Genomic DNA, 19,142 nt, shown 5'->3' on the forward strand with positions numbered 1-19,142 from the left:
ATCAGCCTTATATAGGCACTTCCAGGTGTAAGAACATTTCTTTGTTCTTACTGTGGAAAATTACAGCAAAATGGAGTCTGCAGTCACATGGGCCAGTTTCTGCACACCCTGCTGAGTCACAAGGCGAATCTGCCTCCTCTTAATGGGTCAGTTGTGTAGCTGATGGTCCTTAATGGGCCATCAAGCAGGTTAAGCAGAGCTAACACCCACTTGTCTGGGATCTTTCCCAGTAACACAGCATAAGTTTGAAATATAGACAGTATACAGCCAATACTTATAACTTCAACTACAAAATGATACAGACATACAGACAGCATAATCATAACCAGTAACCCGTAACCTGGTCTTAGACACCTTATATGACCCCCTTTACATAAGATCTGGTGCCACTACAGGACCTTGGTTGCAACCCATGTTCTATATGGTTCCAGTTTATATCAATAACGTCACATGTTGTTTAAAGCAAGAAGTTTTGAATGTAGTTTGGTTTATAGGTTTTAAGGGGAATAAAGGGAAACAGATAGAACCGGCAAGGGACCCCTGCTCCCTTCCCACGCCCCTTCCAGACTCCCTTGCGAAACTCCCTGTTAGCAGGGAGTTAAATCATAAAACTGACCAGTTGGAAACAGTCTGATTTTAGGGTTTGTACACAGGTCAGATAAGGGAGCTAGTTCAAGAAGGTTTTTGGGAGTTGAGGCAAGTCAGAACTCTTTTCTGGAATGAGTCCCAACCCGTCTTGCCTTCCCATTGCTGAAACCTCTCCCAAGTCCACTAACAGGTGTGCATCATATAACCCACTTCTAATTCCTCATGCTGGCAGTGGGGAATTGGATTGTGTAGGAGCAGTTGCCAAGGGGTTGGTGAGGCCAGGTGTCTGGGAGCTTATGTAGATATTCCAGGAATAAATGGACGGTTGGGAAAAAGGTGAGCTTCCATCAGGGTCAGAGGGCTGAGGCACTTTTGGAGAGTTGTAGGAAAGAAGTGAGTGAAATAATTCTTCCATCGGATGGTGGGTTTCTGTTTCCTTCTCAATCTGATCATTTTCTGGAGTCTAGTTTCACTGCATAAATCCTAACCTTGGTTTCATTCTGATTGTTAGTGGTTGGTTTAATGTCCTGAGCCGAGTGCACGGTGCCACAGCCCAACAGCTGAGGGAAATGCAAGATGAACAGGCAAATCCGAAGAATGCGGTGGTGAGTTACTAGAGGACCAGATTCCTGGCAAGTTGGATGTTTAGAGCTATTATTGTTCTGTCAGTCTTGTGCAGGTGTTTCCAACTCAGCACTGAAGTAATTCCTGAACAGTGTAAGTAAGCTATGCACAGTTACCATGGGCAGAACAGTTAATGATTTACAGACAGGCAGACTTCAAAACTGGTTTAAGAAAGGGCAGAGCAGGGATGAATCATTCAGAGGCAAGGAATCTTTGGCAGTTTGAGTGGGGCAAAGTGAGTTGCATCATTGATGGTGGTCTTGGTTGGTTTGGGGAGGCCAAACAGGGTTTTGAGTACAGTAAATACAGGAGGAGGAGATTTGTATAAAGAGAATATCAATATTCAATATTTGTTTGTTCTGAGACTGGGAGGTAGAGATGCAGTTTTCCCAGAGCTTCATAATGCTGACTGACTATCACAGCTCCTGTGTGGAGTTCTGCATCATCTTTCTGTCTGCAGAACATAGAAGTCTGCCTCATATCCCCCTTCCTCTCTATCACTGACTCGCTCGTATTAAAGCAGATAGAATTTAGAAGCAAAGCTTTGGTTCTTGATTTTTATGAGGAAGGAGAATGTTTCTGCTTTAGGATGTACATTGTTGATAAATGTCTGTCTCTCCCCCTGTGAAGGGAACCCTGGATGTGGGGCTCATCGACTCTGTCTGTGCCTCAGACAATCCTGACAGGTAGGCATAAGCTGCACTGTAACTACATCATTACCTTTTGGATTGGTAGCTCTTTGGGGCAGGGCCTGGCTTCGGTTTGTTTTTGCACATGCAGGAGCACATCATCAGCACCAAACTTGTTTTAAATAATAAGAAGTTTGCCCCATGGGGTAGCTCAGCCTCCTGCTTTATGCTGCTTCAGTCTATACGTTGTTCCACTTTGGTTTCCTTCATAGCCATGAGGTCTAGAAATATATTTTTTTTAAATGAAAGTTTGTTCCCCTTTCCATCTCATAGGTGGAACAGCGTAGTCTGACTGTCAAGATCAGATGACTTTGTAAAAGATTCTCTCTCATTCAATCAGAACTTATGGGCTTGATGCAGCTATCATTTGGTGGAATTCTGTGGCCTGTGAGAAGTCAGACTTGAGTATCATAATTGTCTCTTCTTGCCTTAAAATCTGTGAATCTATTAATGAAACCTGTTTTGGGAAGTGAAGGTTGAAACACTGTGTGTATGTCATCTCTGCCCCACTGAATTAAATCCTCCTTAATTCAAAGCATTTCAAGGAAAGATAAACAAATGGGAAAAAAAGAGGAAAAGTGAGGAATAATCAAAACAAATCTACAGGGCTCAGTTGCACACTCTGTATGGTGCTCTTTGTAGGGTAGAGCAGCTGTGTCATCCTAGGAGGCGCACTGGGACAGATGGTGCCTCTTATGGGACTATTCACTGCACACAAGGGCGGGGCACATGTTAGGATGACATAGGGTGCTTTCCCTGGTATGTGTGCCCCACTTTGCAGGCTGGTATGTTGAAGGATGGGGCTATGGCATTGTTCTTTCTCGCTGATATGTTACTAGGAGGGAGCAAGGACTGAGTGGTCCACAAGGGACCACACTGATCATCTAGTCTGACCTCCTGCAGAACATGGATCACAGATTTTCACCCAATGATTCTTTCATTCATCACAATTACTCGTGGTTGAGCTGGAGCATAACTTTAAGAAAGACATACAGTTTCAAGTAAAGGCTCCAAATGGTGGAGAATCTCCCAAATATATTAGGAAGCTATTCCAGTTAATAATTACCCTCACTGTTAAAACACTGCATCTTCATTCCAGTTTGACTTTTTCTAACTTCAACTGCCTGCTAATGGATCTCATTATGCCTCAGTTAGGCTGATAAATGAAAGAGTCTTCCATTATTTGATACCTTCTTCCTGTGTAGGTACTCACAGGAATGGTTGTTGTGCCCTGTCCTTATGTGGGCCACATCATATAGGGAATCTCCTTTTGCAATTCCCCACCAGAGAGGAAGGACAATCCAGTGGTTAGAGCACTTAGCCTGGCCTGTCGGAGACACAGGTTCAATTCTGGCTCTGTCACAAACATCCTGAAAGGTACTGGGCAAGTCACTTAGTTGCTCAGTGCCTCAATTTCCCATCTGTAAAGTGGGGATGATAGTGAGGTGACTACCTAGAATGTCTCTGAAGAATTACGTGTTGATGAACGGCCAGGATAGGCATGGAAGGTGTCCCTAGCCTCTATTTGCCAGAAGCTGGGAATGGCTGACAGGAGATGGATCACTTGAGGATTACCTGTTCTCTTCATTCCCTCTGGGGCACCTGGCACTGGCCACTGTCAGAAGACTGGACACTGGGCTAGATGGGCCTTGCTCTGACCCAGTATGGCTGCTGTTATGTTCTTATGAGAATGGACCAGAAAACTATAGGGGATGCACTTTGGAATTGCTGCTTTATACCCCAAAGATGCCTAAGATGACAAGCAATTGTCAGCAGTGAGTCTGTGTTAAGAAGAGTGGACAGAGGCTTTAGAAAGGGACACAAGGATGACAGGAACTAAGACTTGTGATGTTACTGCAAGATTGGATGGGATTCTGAAGTCACCTGGCAGATCTCTGCTGCTGAAGACACACGTTGAAACCAGTGTTACAGCATCATGTGGGACTACACAGATTGTTGAAAAAGAAGAAGAAAGTCCAGTCTTCTCAGAGGTCCTGCCAGTCCTATGAGCAAGAAAAGGCAGAAAAAACTGATGATGAATCACTGACTATGTGACTGACATGAAGTTGAAGTTTTGATGATGTGGAACGTTGGGCCACATTTCAGTGGGAGAGGAGTCTGTATGAATGGGATGTCCTGCATCTTATGGATAGGAAAGCTTATCTGGGGTGGAGACTAGCAGGAGCAGCTAGGACAGAGTTAATCAGTGATGCAAGGGGAGGGTGTAAAGGGCAAAGGCACTACAAACTCAAACTCAACGTTTAGAGAAGGAGTGTTTGGAGCCAGAAATACCTAACAAATATACTCTAAACTAAGGGTCGGCAACCTTTCAGAAGTGCTGTGCCTAGTCTTCATTTACTCACTCTAATTTAAGATTTTGCGTGCCAGTAATACATTTTAAGGTTTTTAGAAGGTCTCTTTCTATACGTCTATAACATATAACTAAACTGTTGTTGTATGCAAAGTAAATAAGGTTTTTAAAATGTTTAAGAAACTTCATTTACAATTAAATTAAAATGCAGAGCCGCCCAGACTGGTGGCCAGGACCCGGGCAGTGTGAGTGCCACTGAAAATCAGCTCATGTGCCGCCTTTGGCACGCTTACCCCTGCTCTAAACTTAGGACAATAACCTGCCCCGCCAGGGTGGGTGCAAGGATGTTTTGCACCGTAGGCTAAGCTTCCACCTTGCGCCCCCTCCAGCCCTGTGGCAGCCCTCTGCCCCCCCGTCCGCCCTGAGGCTCCGCCCCACATGGCAGTTACTCCCGGCCTGGGGAGCCGTGCGGCAGCTCCCTGCCCCAGTTCACCTCTGCTCCACCTCCTGCCCAAGCATACTGTCGCCGCTCCACTTCTCCCACCTCTCAGGCTTGCAGCGCCAAACAGCTGATTGGCGCTGCAAGCCTGCAAGGGAGAGAAGCAGAGCGAGGTGGCGTGCTCAGGGGAGGAGGTGGAGCAGAGATGAGCTGGGGTGGGGAGCGGTTTCCCTGTGTGCCACGCCCCCCCCCCTTGCTGCAGGCGGCCCTCCCTGCGCCCGCGTGCCCCAGGTCCCTCTGCCTAAATCCTGATGACGACTAGGGCGGCCAAACATCCGGCCGCCGACCCGAAATGCTGCCCCCCAAAATGCTAGTGCCCTAGGCGACCGTGTAGGTCACCTAATGGGTTGCACTGGCCCTGTGCCCTGCCAAAGAACAAACACTCCGCAAGAGTGAACCTGACTCTCCCACATCTCAGTTGACTGTCTTATCCCCCAGGCTATAGGGTCAGTTTCAGTTAGGTAGCTTTGCACATACCCATTGGTGGAAACTTACGCACCTTGGGAATTTAGTTGTCTACAGAGTTAAGTGGCACCTGAGCAGGGATTCTGAGGATTTCAGTGGCCCTTAAATATTGTACGTAGGCAAATGAAGTGGTGAGTTAATACTGCATCCACTTCTTATGTCCAAATTTTTAAAAGGATGCAGAAGAATTGGACAGGGTTCAGAAAAGAGCTACAAAAATTCTTTTGAAGACTGGAGTACCAGGTTCTAAAGGATTCTTTGACCTAAGCAAAAGAATCAATGGCTGGAATCTGAAGCCTGACAAATTCAAATTAGGAATAAGGCACACATTTTTAACAGTGAAGGTAATAAACAATTGGAACAAACAGCCAAGGGAAGTGGTGGGTCCCATTCTCCATCTGTAATGTCTTCAGATCAAGAGTGGATGCATTTCTGGAAGATATGCTTTGGTCAAACACAAGTTGATGAGCTCCATACAGAGAGAATTGGGTGAAATCATAGAATATCAGGGTGGGAAGGGACCTCAGGAGGTCATCTAGTCCAACCCCCTGCTCAAAGCAGAACCAGTTCCCAATGAAATCATCCCAGCCAGGGCTTTGTCAAGCCTGACCTTAAAAACATGTAAGGAAGGAGATTCTACTACCTCCCTCAGTAACCCATTCCAGTGCTTCACCACCCTCCTAGTGAAAAAGATTTTCCTAATATCCAACCTAAACCTCCCCCACTGCAACTTGAGACCATTACTCCTTGTTCTGTCATCTGCTACCACTGAGAACAGTCTAGATCCATCCTCTTTGGACCCCCCCTTCAGGTAGTTGAAAGCAGCTATCAAATCCCCCCTCATTCTTCTCTTCTGCAGACTAAACAATCCCAGTTCCCTCAGCCTCTCCTCATAAGTCATGTGCTCCAGCCCCCTAATCATTTTTGTTGCCCTCCACTGGACTCTTTCCAATTTTTCTACATCCTTCTTACAGAGTGGGGCCCAAAACTGGACAGAGTACCCCAGGTGACGCATCACCAATGTCAAATATAGGGGATGATCACGCCCTTCGATCTGCTGGCAATGCCCCTACTTGTACAGCCCAAAATGCCATTAGTCTTCTTTGCAACAAGGTCACACTGTTGACTCATATCCAGCTTCTCGTCCGCTGTAACTCCTAGGTCCTTTTCTGCAGAACTGCTTCCTAGCCATTCGGTCCCTAGTCTGTAACAGTGAATGGGATTCTTCCGTCCTAAGTGCAGGACTCTGCACTTGCCCTTGTTGAACCTCATCAGGTTTTTTTTGGCCCAATCCTCTAATTTGTCTAGGTCCCTCTGTATCCTATCCCTATCCTCCAGCGTATCTACCACTCCTCCCAGTTTAGTGTGACCTGCGAACTTGCTGAGGGTGCAATCCATGCCATCCTCCAGATCATTAATGAAGATATTGAACAAAACCGGCCACAGGACCGACACTTGGGGCACTCCACTTGATACCAACTGCCAACTAGACATGAAGCCGTTGATCACTATTCGCTGAGCCTGACAATCTAGCCAGCTTTCTATCCGCCTTATAATCCATTCATCCAGCCTATACTTCTTTAACTTGCTGGCAAGAATACTGTGGGGGACCATATCAAAAGCTTTGCTAAAGTCAAGGAATAATGCACCCACTGCTTTCCCCTCATCCACAGACCGAGTTATCTCCTCATAGAAGGCAATTAGGTTAGTCAGGCATGACTTGCCTTTGGTGAATCCATGCTGACTGTTCCTGATCACTTTCCTCTTCTCTAAGTGCTTCAGAATTGATTCTTTGAGGACCTGCTCCATGATTTTTCCAGGGACTAATGTGAGGCTGACTGACCTCTAGTTCCCCGGATCCTCCTCCTTCCCTTTTTAAAGATGGGAACTACATTAGCCTTTTTCCAGTCTTCTGCGACCTCCCCCATTCACCATGAGTTTTCAAAGATAATGGCCAATGGCTCTGCAATCACATCCGCCAACTTCTTTAGCACCCTCAGATGCAGCGCATCCAGCCCCATGTACTTGTGCTTGTCCAATTTTTCTAAATAGTCCCGAACTACTTTTTTCTCCACAGAGGGCTGGTCACCTACTCCCCATGCTGTGCTGCCCAGTGCAGCAGTCTGGGAGCTAACCTTGTTTATGAAGACAAAGGCAAAAAAAACATTGAATACATGAGCTTTTTCCACATCCTCTGTCACTAGGTTGCCTCCCTCATTCAGTAAGGGGCCCAGACTTTCCTTGACTTTCTTCTTGTTACTAACATACCTGAAGACACCCTTCTTGTTACTCTTAACATCTCTTGCTAACTGCAGCTCCAACTGTGATTTGGCCTTCCTGATTTCACTCCTGCATGCCTGAGCAATATTTTTATACTCCTCCCTGGTCATTTGTCCAGTCTTCCACTTCTTGTAAGCTTCTTTTTTGCATTTAAGATCAGCAAGGATTTCACTGTTAAGCCAAGCTGGTCTCCTGCCGTATTTACTATTCTTTCTACACATCAGGATGTTTTTTTCCTGCAACCTCAATAAGAATTCTTTAAAATACAGCCAGCTGTCCTGGACTCCTTCTGCCCTCTGTTATTCTCCCAGGGGATCCTGCCTATCAGTTCCCTGAGGGAGTCAAAGTCTGCTTTTCTGAAGTTCAGGGTCTGTATTTTGCTGCTCTTCTTTCTTTCTTTCTTTTTTTTTCTTTCTTGTGTCAGGATCCTGAACTTGACCATCTCATGGTCACTGCCTCCCAGGTTCCCATCCGCTTTTGCTTCCCCTACTAATTCTTCCTGGTTTGTGAGCAACAGGTCTAGAAGAGCTTTGCCCCTAGTCCGTTCCTCCAGCATTTGTGCCAGGAAATTGTCCCCTGCACTTTCCAGAAACTTCCTGGATTGTCTGTGCACTGCTATATTGCTCTCCCAGCAGATCTCAGGGTGATTAAAGTCTCCCATGAGAACCAGGGTCTGCGATCTAGTAACTTCTGCTAGTTGCCAGAAGAAAGCCTTGTCCACCTTATCCCCCTGGTCTGGTGGTCTATAGCAGGCTCCCACCATGACATCACCCTTGTTGCTCACACTTCTAAACTTAATCCAGAGACTCTCAGGTTTTTCTGCAGTTTCATACCAGAGCTCTGAGCAATCATCCTGCTCTCTTACATACAATGCAACTCCCCCATCTTTTCTGCCCTGCCTGTCCTTCCTGAACAGTTTATATCCATCCATGACAGTGCTGCAGTCATGTGAGTTACCCCACCAAGTCTCTGCTATTCCAATCACATCATAGTTCCTTGACTGTGCCAGGACTTCCAGTTCTCCCTGCTTGTTTCCCATGCTTCTTTAATTTATGTATAGGCACTTAATATAACACACTGATTGTCCTGCTTTCTCAGTGTGAGACAGCAGTCCTCCCCTCTTGCGCTCTCCTACTCGTGCATCCTCCTGATATCCCATTTCCCCACTTACCTCAGGGCTTTGGTCTCCTTCCCCCAGTGAACCTAGTTTAAAGCCCTCCTCACTAGGTTAGCCAGCTTGCTTGCGAAGATGCTCTTCCCTCTCTTTGTTAGGTGGAGCCCATCTCTGCCTAGCACTGCTCCTTCTTGGAACACCATCCCGTGGTCAAAGAATCCAAAGCCTTCTCTCTGACACCACCTGCGTAGCCATTCGTTGACTTCCATAATTCAACTGTCTCTACCCAGGCCTTTTCCCTGCACAGGGAGGATGGACGAGAACACCACTTGTGCCTCAAACTCCTTTATCTTTCTTCCCAGAGCCACATAGTCAGCAGTGATCCGCTCAACGTCATTCTTGGCAGTATCATTGGTGCACATGGAGAAGCAGGAAGGGGTAGCAATCCGAGGGCTTGATGAGTCTCGGCAGTCTCTCCTTCACATCGTGAATCCTAGCTCCTGGCAAGCAGCAGACCTCCCGGTTTTCTCGGTCAGGGCAGCAGATAGATAACTCAGTCCCGCTTAGGAGAGAGTCCCTGACCACCACCACCTGCCTCCTTCTCTTGGGAGCAGTGGTCGTGAATCACCCATCACTAGGACAGTGCATCTCATGCCTTCCAATCGGTGGAGCCTCCTTCTACTCCCTTCTTCAGATGTACCATCTAGTCCACTCTCCGCATTAATACCTATGGAGAGAACATGAAAATGGTTGCTCACCTGTATCTCCATTGCTGGTACATGGACACTCCTCTTTCTTCTTCTGGAGGTCACATGCTGCCAAATTTCTTCACCGTCCCTCTCTCCTCTCTGCACAACTTGCTCCAATTCTTTAGAAAGTTGTGCTCCTAGAAGCATATCCTGACATCTGTCCAGGAAATCTTCATTTTCGCTTGTGCAACACAGGGTCGATACTTGTTTCTCCAGACCTTGAAACTTCTCTTCCAATATGCAGACCAGCTTGCACTTTGAACAGACAAAGTCACTTTTATCCTGGGGAAGAAAGACAAACATGGCACAACCTGTGCGGATTAAAATGGCTGAATGCTCACCTTCCATAATTTCTTCCTTCTAAGAGCTTCCTCAGCTGTTGCAGCAACTCACAGAAGCCTGCAGGATGAAAGCCTCAGTGGGCTCTCCCCAGGCGAACTCCCAGGCAAACTCCCTCTGTTAGCCTCCGCTGTTCGCCACTTAGCTGACTGCTTTTTTATAAGAGTCAGGCCCACTCAAGGCCCACCAGGAACAATGCACTCCCAATTCACACTTTTCAAACAAACGATCAAGCACACAGTCAAACTGACAAACTGTCCCCGCAACAGACACTCAGATACTCACCAGCACAGCCCCCCTAATGCAGCACTTAGCATACCTCCTGTTGGACAGATCCCAGGCAAACTCCCTCTGTTAGCCTCTGCTGTTAGCTGCTCCTGGTTTGCTGATGTTCTGGATCATAAAGGAGATGAGAGTAGATATGGGGTTCTCAAACTTCATTGCACCATGACCCCCTTCTGACAATAAACATTATTACATGACCCCAGAAGTGGGGACTGAAGCTTGAGCCCGCCTGCGTCTCGCTGCCCTGTGTTAAAATTACTTTGGCTGCAAGATCTTAATCTTGTAGATTTAGCAATAACAGCCTTGCTAAAAAGAAGTCATTAAACTCAGGAATGTTATTCCCTACTTAAACATAAGAATGGCCCTACTGCATCAGACCAAAGGTCCATCTAGCCCAGTATCCTGTCTGCCAACAGTGGCCAATGCCAGGTGCCCCAGAGGGAATGAACAGGACAGGTAATTATCAAGTGATCCATCCCCGTCGCTCATTCCCAGCTTCTGGCAAACAGAGGCTAGGGACACCATTCCTGCCCAGCCTGGTTAATAGACATTGGTGGACCTATCCTCCATGAATTTATCTAGTTCTTTTTTGAACCTTGTTATATTGATGTAATTGTAATATGGCTGGTCACTTCATCCATATTGGTTCAAAATCTGTTCAGTTTTGGATTTGTCAACCATATTCCAAAATGTTAATCAAGTTATTATGCTACCAGCATAATATCCTCCAATAATTGATGATATGACCAATAACAGTACATGAAAAATTCCACGACAGTATCTGATCACTAATATTTCAGTAGCTCAGTTATTCCAAGCTGTGATTCACAGAACATTAGTAAAAAGAATGAGGAGTCCTTGTGGCACTTTAGAAACTAACAAATTGATTTGAACATGAGCTTTCGTGGGCTAAACACACAAAAAGCTTATGCTCAAATAAATTTGTTAGTCTCTAAGATGCCACAAGGACTCCTCGTTCTTTTTGCTGATATGGACCAACATGGCTACCGCTCTGAGAACGTTTGTAATCCACCAAACTCTTCCTAATGATAGAGCCTATTAGTCACTTGGGCCCAGACCCACATAAAGACTCATGCTTTGTGGAGCACAGTGTTCCTCCTGTGATTTTTTTGGCACCTAGAATTAGGTGCTGTGATGCTCAGTGTCGTGAAGCCTGAGTTAGGCATCTAGGCTCCTGTATGATGAATGGGGAGAGACAGAGGCACCTTAAACTGCAAACCACAAAGTCAGCATCCTAGATAGGGAGCCACCTAAGCTAGCCAGTGCTAAGTCCCTTCCCATCTCAGAGACAGGCACCTATTTCTGTTTGTGATCCACAAACGGGGGAAGGAGGGGAGAGAGGCATTTGGCCACCTAAGTCACATGTGGGATCAGAAACAAAACACCTGGAGGGCAGGAGGGGAAAGGCAGACCTCCTTTAGACCAGTGGTTAGGGTATTCACTCAGGATGTGGGAGACCTGCAGTTCATAGTCCCCTTTCTGAACAAGGCTCTGCCATTCCTCAGGTGAATGCCCTAACCAATAGACTAAAGATTCAGTCTAACTCTTTCTCTAGCCCAGGTAATATTTAATTAGTCAGTTATTTGAAGTGGAAGAACTTCAGTAGGAGAGAGACTCATATCAGAATATTCCATAGGCCTAATGGTTAGGGCAGTCACTTGAGAGGTTGCAGACCCTTCTTCAAATCCCTTCTCCCCCTCAGATGGCAGGGGGACTTGAGCTGGGGGTCTCCGACATCCTGGGTCAGTATCCTAACCACAAGACTAAAAGTTGAGAGGGAGCTCTGCCTCCTCAGGTGTTCTGTGTGGACTCTTCTAAAGGGCCGAACCTGGCAGGTGGCGTCTGAGCATGCCTACCAGACTGTGCTCCTGCATGTCACTTAGGTGGATGAATGCCTGTCTTCCCCAGTTTGTGAATCGTCCTGGGGCCTAGGCAGGAGATTGGTCCCTGGGGACCTAGAATGAGGCTGCAGTACACATATTCAGAGGCAGAAACATAGGTGCTGAGCAACTTTAGGCACCTACAGGGTTAGGTGGCAACCGAGCTGGAGTTTAGTGGATCGCAGTGGTACCTGAAAGAGGAAGTAGATGCCGAAGTATCTTTGTGGTTCACGGCCTTGGAATCCAAGTTAAATAAAAATTTACACTTTTTTGAAAAGCTTTATTAGAAGACAGACATTTTCTGCAGAAAAAGCCCAAATTAACAAGTATATGCTGTAGCCTGAGGAAGGCCTTCCCAACATAATAAACTCAATTCTACTCTTACCGCTCCCTAACAAAACCAAAAAAGGTCCTTTTAAAACACAGGGCGGTTCTATAGTTCATACATTGTGCTGTGAAACCAATCAGAATATAAATCAGGGAGCAGTTCACATTTTATTCAGCTGAAAGTGTTCACTGTCAGTTAAATAAACAATGGGCTCATCTTACTTACATTTCTTATTGCATTACTTTGCTTTAAAGTATTTTTTTTTCTCCTGCAGGCTGCAGGGGCTTTCACAATACAGTTATAGAATTTTTGTATTTTAAAGGATTCTTAGCTGGGTGTTAAGGTGGAAAGTTTTAGACATTACTTCAGCTAGGCTTTTTATACTGAAGGAGTGTAGAGTAATACTTAGGTCTGTTCTTACACTACAGACCTCTATCGGCATAACTACGTCACTCATTTGGATTAACTTATTTAGAGTATCTTCGATAAAACGCTACAGTGGTACAGGTGCACCCATGCAGCATTTCGAGTGTAAACTTGCCCTTAGTCTCTATCCCACTGTAATCCCAGGTGCAAAACGAGGTGGCTGGCTAGAGATGTAGGACTGGAACTTCTGCTTCCTAAATCTGGCTTGACTCTCTTCTACTCCACAGCCCTGAGTCTCAGATATAGAGACTCCCCTCTCTCACCACCCCCAGATTCAGTGCTGACTCCTTATAAATTAAGGGATTAGGGGCTGTGTTCCTCTTGGCCCGTTGCTCACAAACAGGGAACAGTTGATAGGGGAAGTAGAAGTGGGAGGCAACCTGGGCAGCAATGACCATTAAATAGTTGAGTTCAGGATCCTGACGCAAGGAAGAAAGGAGAGCAACAGAATACGGACCCTGGACTTCAGAAAAGCAGACTTTGACTCCCTCAGGGAACTGATAGGTGGGATCCCCTGGGAGGCTAATATGAAGGGGAAAGGATTCCAGGAGAACTGACTGTATTTTAAAGAAGCCTTATTCAGTGCAGAAACAAACCATCCCAATGTCCAGACAAAATAGCAAATATGGCAGGCAACCAGCTTGACTTAACAGAGAAATCTTCGCTGAGCTTAAACACAAAAAGGAAGATTTCAAGAAGTGGAAACTTGGACAGATGACTAGGGAAGAGGTGCTCTGTCTCAACAGTACTTTTGCTCCAGACATGGATCTGATATGACCAGTTTTAATTCTCATGTTTTCTGGCAGGCCAAATTCCTTTGTGATCATCACAGCAAATCGAGTGATTCACTGTAACAGCGACATCCCAGAGGAGATGCATCACTGGATCTCGCTCCTGCAAAAACCCAAAGGCGAATCCAAGATTGATGGTCAGGAGTTTCTTGTGAGAGGTAAAAGGAAACGTACTGTAACCTTATTCTGCACACAAACTCAAAGAACACATCATCATCATGTCACAAAAATGGAAATCCAAATGGGGTTGGATATGTCACTCACATAGATAGAGGCGTCTAGTGGGACTCGCAGTGTTCAGTTTTATGCTAGTTCTGGTCTTATCTAGCCCCTTCATTAATGGACTGGAAGGGAGATAAACAGCATGTTTTCTTCTGAAAATTGCCTGTGTAGATTCTCATTATTATGCTGTGTGAGCCCTAGACCCACCCTCGCTGCTACTTTGTGATCTGCCTGAGTGGGAACCTAGCCTCCTCCATAGCTGATGGACTGATTGTTGCTGTCTCTAACAGTGGAGAACCATATTTATCTTAGATGTTGTCAGCCTTTTAGAATTATTGAATCTTCATTTCTCTTGAGCTTGATTAGGGTGTAATGAAAGGTTATAGGTGGGAAGGTATACATGAGCCATCTGCCCAAGGGGAAAGAGAAGGCATGTCTCACAAGAGTGATCTCTTTTCAATGCCTTATGTAGCACATTGATAGTAGTCACTTGCCTGGAAGAAGAGGAAGACAGGCTGAGTCTATCTGTAATGGGCTCACACATTGTCCCTGGATCAGATAGTTCTCAAGAGGGTAACAAAGTAGATGAATTGGTTCTCACCCCCTCATGTGCTGGAACTGGGGAGTGCTGCCATCCCGCATGGCTTGAAATAGTTTCCATTATATACATGGTTTACAGTTTGGTTCAATGGCTCTCAGCACTCCCACTATAAAAATTGTTCCAACACCCCTGCTAACCCACCACGTGCTCCATGTCTAGCAGTCTGTACTGTGGTGCGTTCTCCCTGTTCCTACTGGTGGGAGTCAGAACTAAGATTGACAGCCAACCTGGGTCCAAGACTGCCCCTTGGTGGAGAACCTCCAAAGTTCTCTGCCTTCCCTGGTCTGTTGTCTGCATAGGAGTGATCTCCTTCTTGTAGCAGAGTCTTTAGGGATAAGATTTTTTAAAATTCTGAATTTCGCTAAATAGAAACTCCAAAACCAAACAAAATATATTTTTTTAAAACAAAGGTGCTTTCTACTGGCCAGGAAATTTTGAGCCAGACTTGCCCTTCTTGAGGGCAGGATTACAGCAGAATAAGACCTGTTTTCTCCTTCTCTCTTGGCCCATTACAAATAAAGAGAATTGCAAATGTCCGTGTAATGGCGCCCTCCTGGCTCCTCCACAAAACTCAGTCGGAGACTATCTCAAGTGTATGCACTGGTGCTCTTTTATTCCTTTGTGCTATTTCCCACCACCAGCTATTTACACCTTCTTCAGGCCAACACCCTGGGGCGCTGCTAGCTTTCCCTACCAGCAGGGACCTAGAGCCATACACTCCTTCCCTTCTTGTGTCTTCCCCGCCCCTGGCCCTGTTCCCTCCCTGCCAGCTTCATATGGCCAGCTGGTTGATTAGGCCCACAGGTGTCAGTGCTCAGGTAATCAGGGTGTGGTCTCCTCTGCCAGCCGCAGCTAATCCCCTTAATTGGAGAGGGGCTAACAGGGATCTGGCCAGGCTCTCCTGGCCACCCTGTTACATCTCTAATAGCTGCAAAGCCCAGCCATCTCTCCCCTTGGCCCTTTTCCTTTCTAGCTGCAGGGGGCCCTTGCGGGAGCGGTTCCCCATTCAGGGCCGGGCAGACCCCAGCCACCTCTGTACGTGTTCGCTTCATCCCCCTCCCGCAGAAGGCACACTGCACATATAGCGGCTGCCCCCATAATTCTGCCTCTGCTTACAGGTCATCACACCAGTCACATGCCTGCTGGTGCCCCACCCTGTGTTCCTCCTGTTCCTCAGGTGCGGGGATCAGAATTTGCTTCCTCCTCCAGCGGGCCTTTCCCTTCTTCAGTTTCCCCCACAGTCTCCAGTGCCTTTGCGGTTATGCTCACGGGTGCCGCTATCACAGGGCGCTCTGCAGGGCCCGTCCCTTCCTCGAACAGGCTCAGCCCAGCTAGTTCCCCCATGTACACTCCAATAACTTAAAGGTTATTGTGCCTCTTTCCCATTAGGCTGGCTTCATAAGGAAGTTCAAAGCAGCAACAAGACATCCTCTCTGAAGGTGAAGAAGCGCTGGTTTGTGCTGACAAACACCGCCCTTGATTACTACAAATCTTCGGAACGCACAGCCACCAAACTTGGCACACTTGTTCTCAATAGCCTCTGCTCCGTGGTCCAGGCTGATGAGAGAGTCCTTAAAGAAACTGGTAAGAGAGACAAACAAAAGGGAAATTCATTTTTCAAGAACAGCCTTCCCATCTGTGACTGACCAAGAGAGGGAGGTTTCAGGATATGATACAGTCGGTGTGATGGAGAGTTATAGTGAAAAGTGCTATGTGCCTTTATTTGGGCTGCTGTGTCCAGCTGTTGATACTTCATCGTATGAAAGCAACTAAGAGATTTGAAAAGGTCAAGAGAAGGATGAAGTTTGTCTGTCATCACCCCTGCATGTGACCACCTGACAAATTATCAATTAGACAGTAATTTAAAGTTGTTCGGTTACAGTCCCTCCAACACATTACCAAAAATCAAGGAGAAACAGTAGTTTAGGCAGGCCCAATCTATACACTTCAACATACTACCCAGTGGTACCCAGATTCCTCCCTTCAGAACAAATTCCCTGGCACTTGCAATTTGGATTATCCCAATCCACACACTCAGTTCCTCTAAATCACATTCAAATGCAAAAACTTAACTAACAATAGCCAGATTCGCATATGTTCCCTACTGACATTTGTCCACTCATAAAGTCTTGTTATTTATATTACGGTAGCACCCAGGGGTTCTAAGTATAGACCAGGGACCCCATTGTGTTAAAAACTGTACAAACACAGAACAAAGAAGATGGTCCCTGCCTGCAAAGACTTACAGACTAACTATACAAGAGGCAGCAGATGGATATAGACAGATAGGGGAGCACAGGTAAACTGTGACAGTATTGCTCAGGACATCATGAGTTACGTGTGCACAGAAAAACCAGAGGTAGGAGGTATAGCAGTGCATGTGAGTGTGAGTTAAAGCAGTGGTTCTCAACCAGGGCTATGTGTACCCCTGGGGGTACATGAACTCATCTAGATATTTGCCTAGTTTTACAACAAGCTACATATACTAGCGAAGTCAGTACACATTAAAATTTCATATAAACAATGGCTTGTTTATATGACTGTATATACTATACACTGAAATGTAAGTACAATATTTATATTCCAATTGATTTATTTTATAATTATATGGTAAAAATGAGAAAGTCAGCAATTTTTCAATAATAGTGTGCTGTGACACTTTTGTATTTTTATGTCTGATTTCGTAAGCAAGTAGTTTTTAAGTGAGGTGAAGCTTGAAAAATCAAGACAAATCAGACTGCTGAATGGGTACAGGAGTCTGGAAAGGTTGAGAGCCATTGAGTTAGAGGGTCTCGGCGTGTGCACTGGGACTGGGTACATGTTCAAAGTTGCAAGTGCTAGGCTCTGCCTCAGGGATAGCATCTCCATCTAGTGCAAAGGTTCTCAACTGTGGATCTTTGGCCCCCTAGGGGTCTGCAAGCCAGTTTCAGAGTATCCATCATCCCCATTGCCCCATGGGGCAGAAGCCCCAAGCCCATGGGCAGAGATGAGGGAAGGCACAAGGGGGCATTGTCCCCCCAAACTGAAGTGCCTTCCCCCAGGACTGCCACTCTCTGGTTAGGTCCACACATGCCCCTCACCCCGCCCAAGTTGGAGGAGCTGTACAGTGTGGGGCGGCTGCTGCTCTGACTAACTGGTGCATGGAGCAGGCAGCTGTATTACTCCTCTGTCTCCTGCTACTGCTGCCACCTAGAGCTAGGGCTGCTGCTCAGCTCCCTGCCCCGTTTTGGGATCTGACTCTGGGGCCAGCAGAGACTTCAGGGAAAGCAGCTCCTGCAGGGGCAGGGGCCCTCCCGTTCCTGACACACAGCCTCTAGCTACACCCTGCTTGCACCCTGAGCTACCCCCTGCCCGCACATGCCCCTAGCTACCCTCTTCCTGCACTCTGAGCTACCCCCTGCCCGCACACAGCCACTAGCTACCCACTGCCTGCACCCTGAGCTACACCCCTGCCTGCATACAGCCCCTAGCTACCCTCTCCCTGCACTCTGAGCTACCCCCTGCCCCCACACAGCTCCTAGCTACCCTTTCCCTGCACTCTGAGCTAAACCTTGCCTGCACACATCTCCTAGCAACCCCCTCCCTGCACCCTGAGCTACACATATACCCACACACAGCCCCTAGCTACCCTCTCCCTGCACTCTGAGCTAACCCCTGCCTGCACACAGCCCCTAGCTACACTCCTGCCAGCACTCTGAGCCACATCCCTGCCCGCACACAGCTCCTAGCTACTCCCTGCCTGCACCCTGAGCCACTCCCCTTCCCACACTCAGCCCCTAGGTACACTCCTGCCTGCACACAGCCCCTAGCTAGCCACTGCCTGCACCCTGAGCACTTTTCAAACCTTTTGGGCTGAGTCCATACTTTTGAGTTATAATTTTTGGTTGTGCTTCCTTCCTAATCCAGACAAGTGGGTGGCCTGCTAAGAGGAGTCAGGGTGCAGAGGTAGCACTCTTTCCCTGGGTCCAGCCATGCAGAGCTGGCCTGAGGAACCCCCACCCCGCCCCTCTAGGCCCTGGAGTTTTTATAGCATGTTGGCGGGGAGTCAGAAAGGTAAAGGTCGAGAACCCCAATCTAATGCATTTTTTCCAGTTGATGAGCAGAGATCCATCTTACAGACCTAAGCAAGTCCATTGGACCAGGACTTCTGCAAGGAGGTTTAAAATCATTCAGGGAGCCTGGTGGGATATGTACAGGGGGAGAGAACGTGGGCACCCCTTCCCTTATCACTCCTGCCCCTTATATTGGGACTGCCCCGCTGCATCATCCCCCAGCAGTGCTCTCTCTTGTGCCAGTAGAGCCAACAGCAGCACAGTGTGGAGCCCTGAGTACACCAGGGCCCAGGCAGGCCCACCAGAGGAAGGCCTTGGTGCACTGGTACCTCAGTATACACAGAGTTGGCACCTTGTAGTGCTGCTGTCTTCACTCCCTGGACCATGGGCCAGCAGCACTGAATAGAGACCAGTCTATATGAGCACCGAGATCTTAGAACATAAAAACTTGGCTCTACCTCTAACTCCAGCCCCCGTCTCTTTATCCCCCAGTCTTCTCAAAAGTCTGATTTCTCTCTTGTGGCCTTCTGCTATCCACTTCACCTTTCTGGCACTGCAGGGTCTCTGTGATGAGTAGCTCTTGTGAGAGAAGGAGGCAGGCTGGGCAGCTGTGGTATTTGGGATGGCATGGTGGAGAGATGATGGTCTAGGTGGCATGTGCCAGAGGGAGAGCCCTATACACCATTCTCTTAGTATTTGGGGCAAACTAGGCTCTGCACCAGAGCAGTTTTCTTGGCTTTTCCTTGTAAGGGTAAAATAGGTTTTGATGGATAGAAAAATACTTCTTTTTAACATTTAAGAATAAATTTTAGTGATGGGACTGAATGTGTGTGTGAAGCTTGGCTTTCTTTTTCGAGTGCTTCCTCATGTCCATTCCA

At 47.0% G+C, this 19,142-nt stretch overlaps 1 protein-coding gene across 5 annotated transcripts in view; it reads left to right on the forward strand.

Moving 5' to 3' along the window:
* LOC115659798 (unconventional myosin-X-like) overlaps nt 1–19,142 on the forward strand; it is a 263,102-nt gene that overhangs the window by 203,382 nt on the left and 40,578 nt on the right. For all 5 annotated transcript variants that reach the window (XM_030580481.1, XM_030580482.1, XM_030580483.1 and 2 more), the window contains 4 exons: nt 1,100–1,193; nt 1,843–1,898; nt 13,405–13,547; nt 15,602–15,796. In XM_030580481.1, coding sequence (XP_030436341.1) covers nt 1,100–1,193; nt 1,843–1,898; nt 13,405–13,547; nt 15,602–15,796 — 488 coding nt within the window. The remainder of the gene's footprint in view (nt 1–1,099; nt 1,194–1,842; nt 1,899–13,404; nt 13,548–15,601; nt 15,797–19,142) is intronic.

Source organism: Gopherus evgoodei, chromosome 11 (assembly GCF_007399415.2).
Source record: "Gopherus evgoodei ecotype Sinaloan lineage chromosome 11, rGopEvg1_v1.p, whole genome shotgun sequence".
Lineage (NCBI taxonomy): Eukaryota > Metazoa > Chordata > Testudines > Testudinidae > Gopherus > Gopherus evgoodei.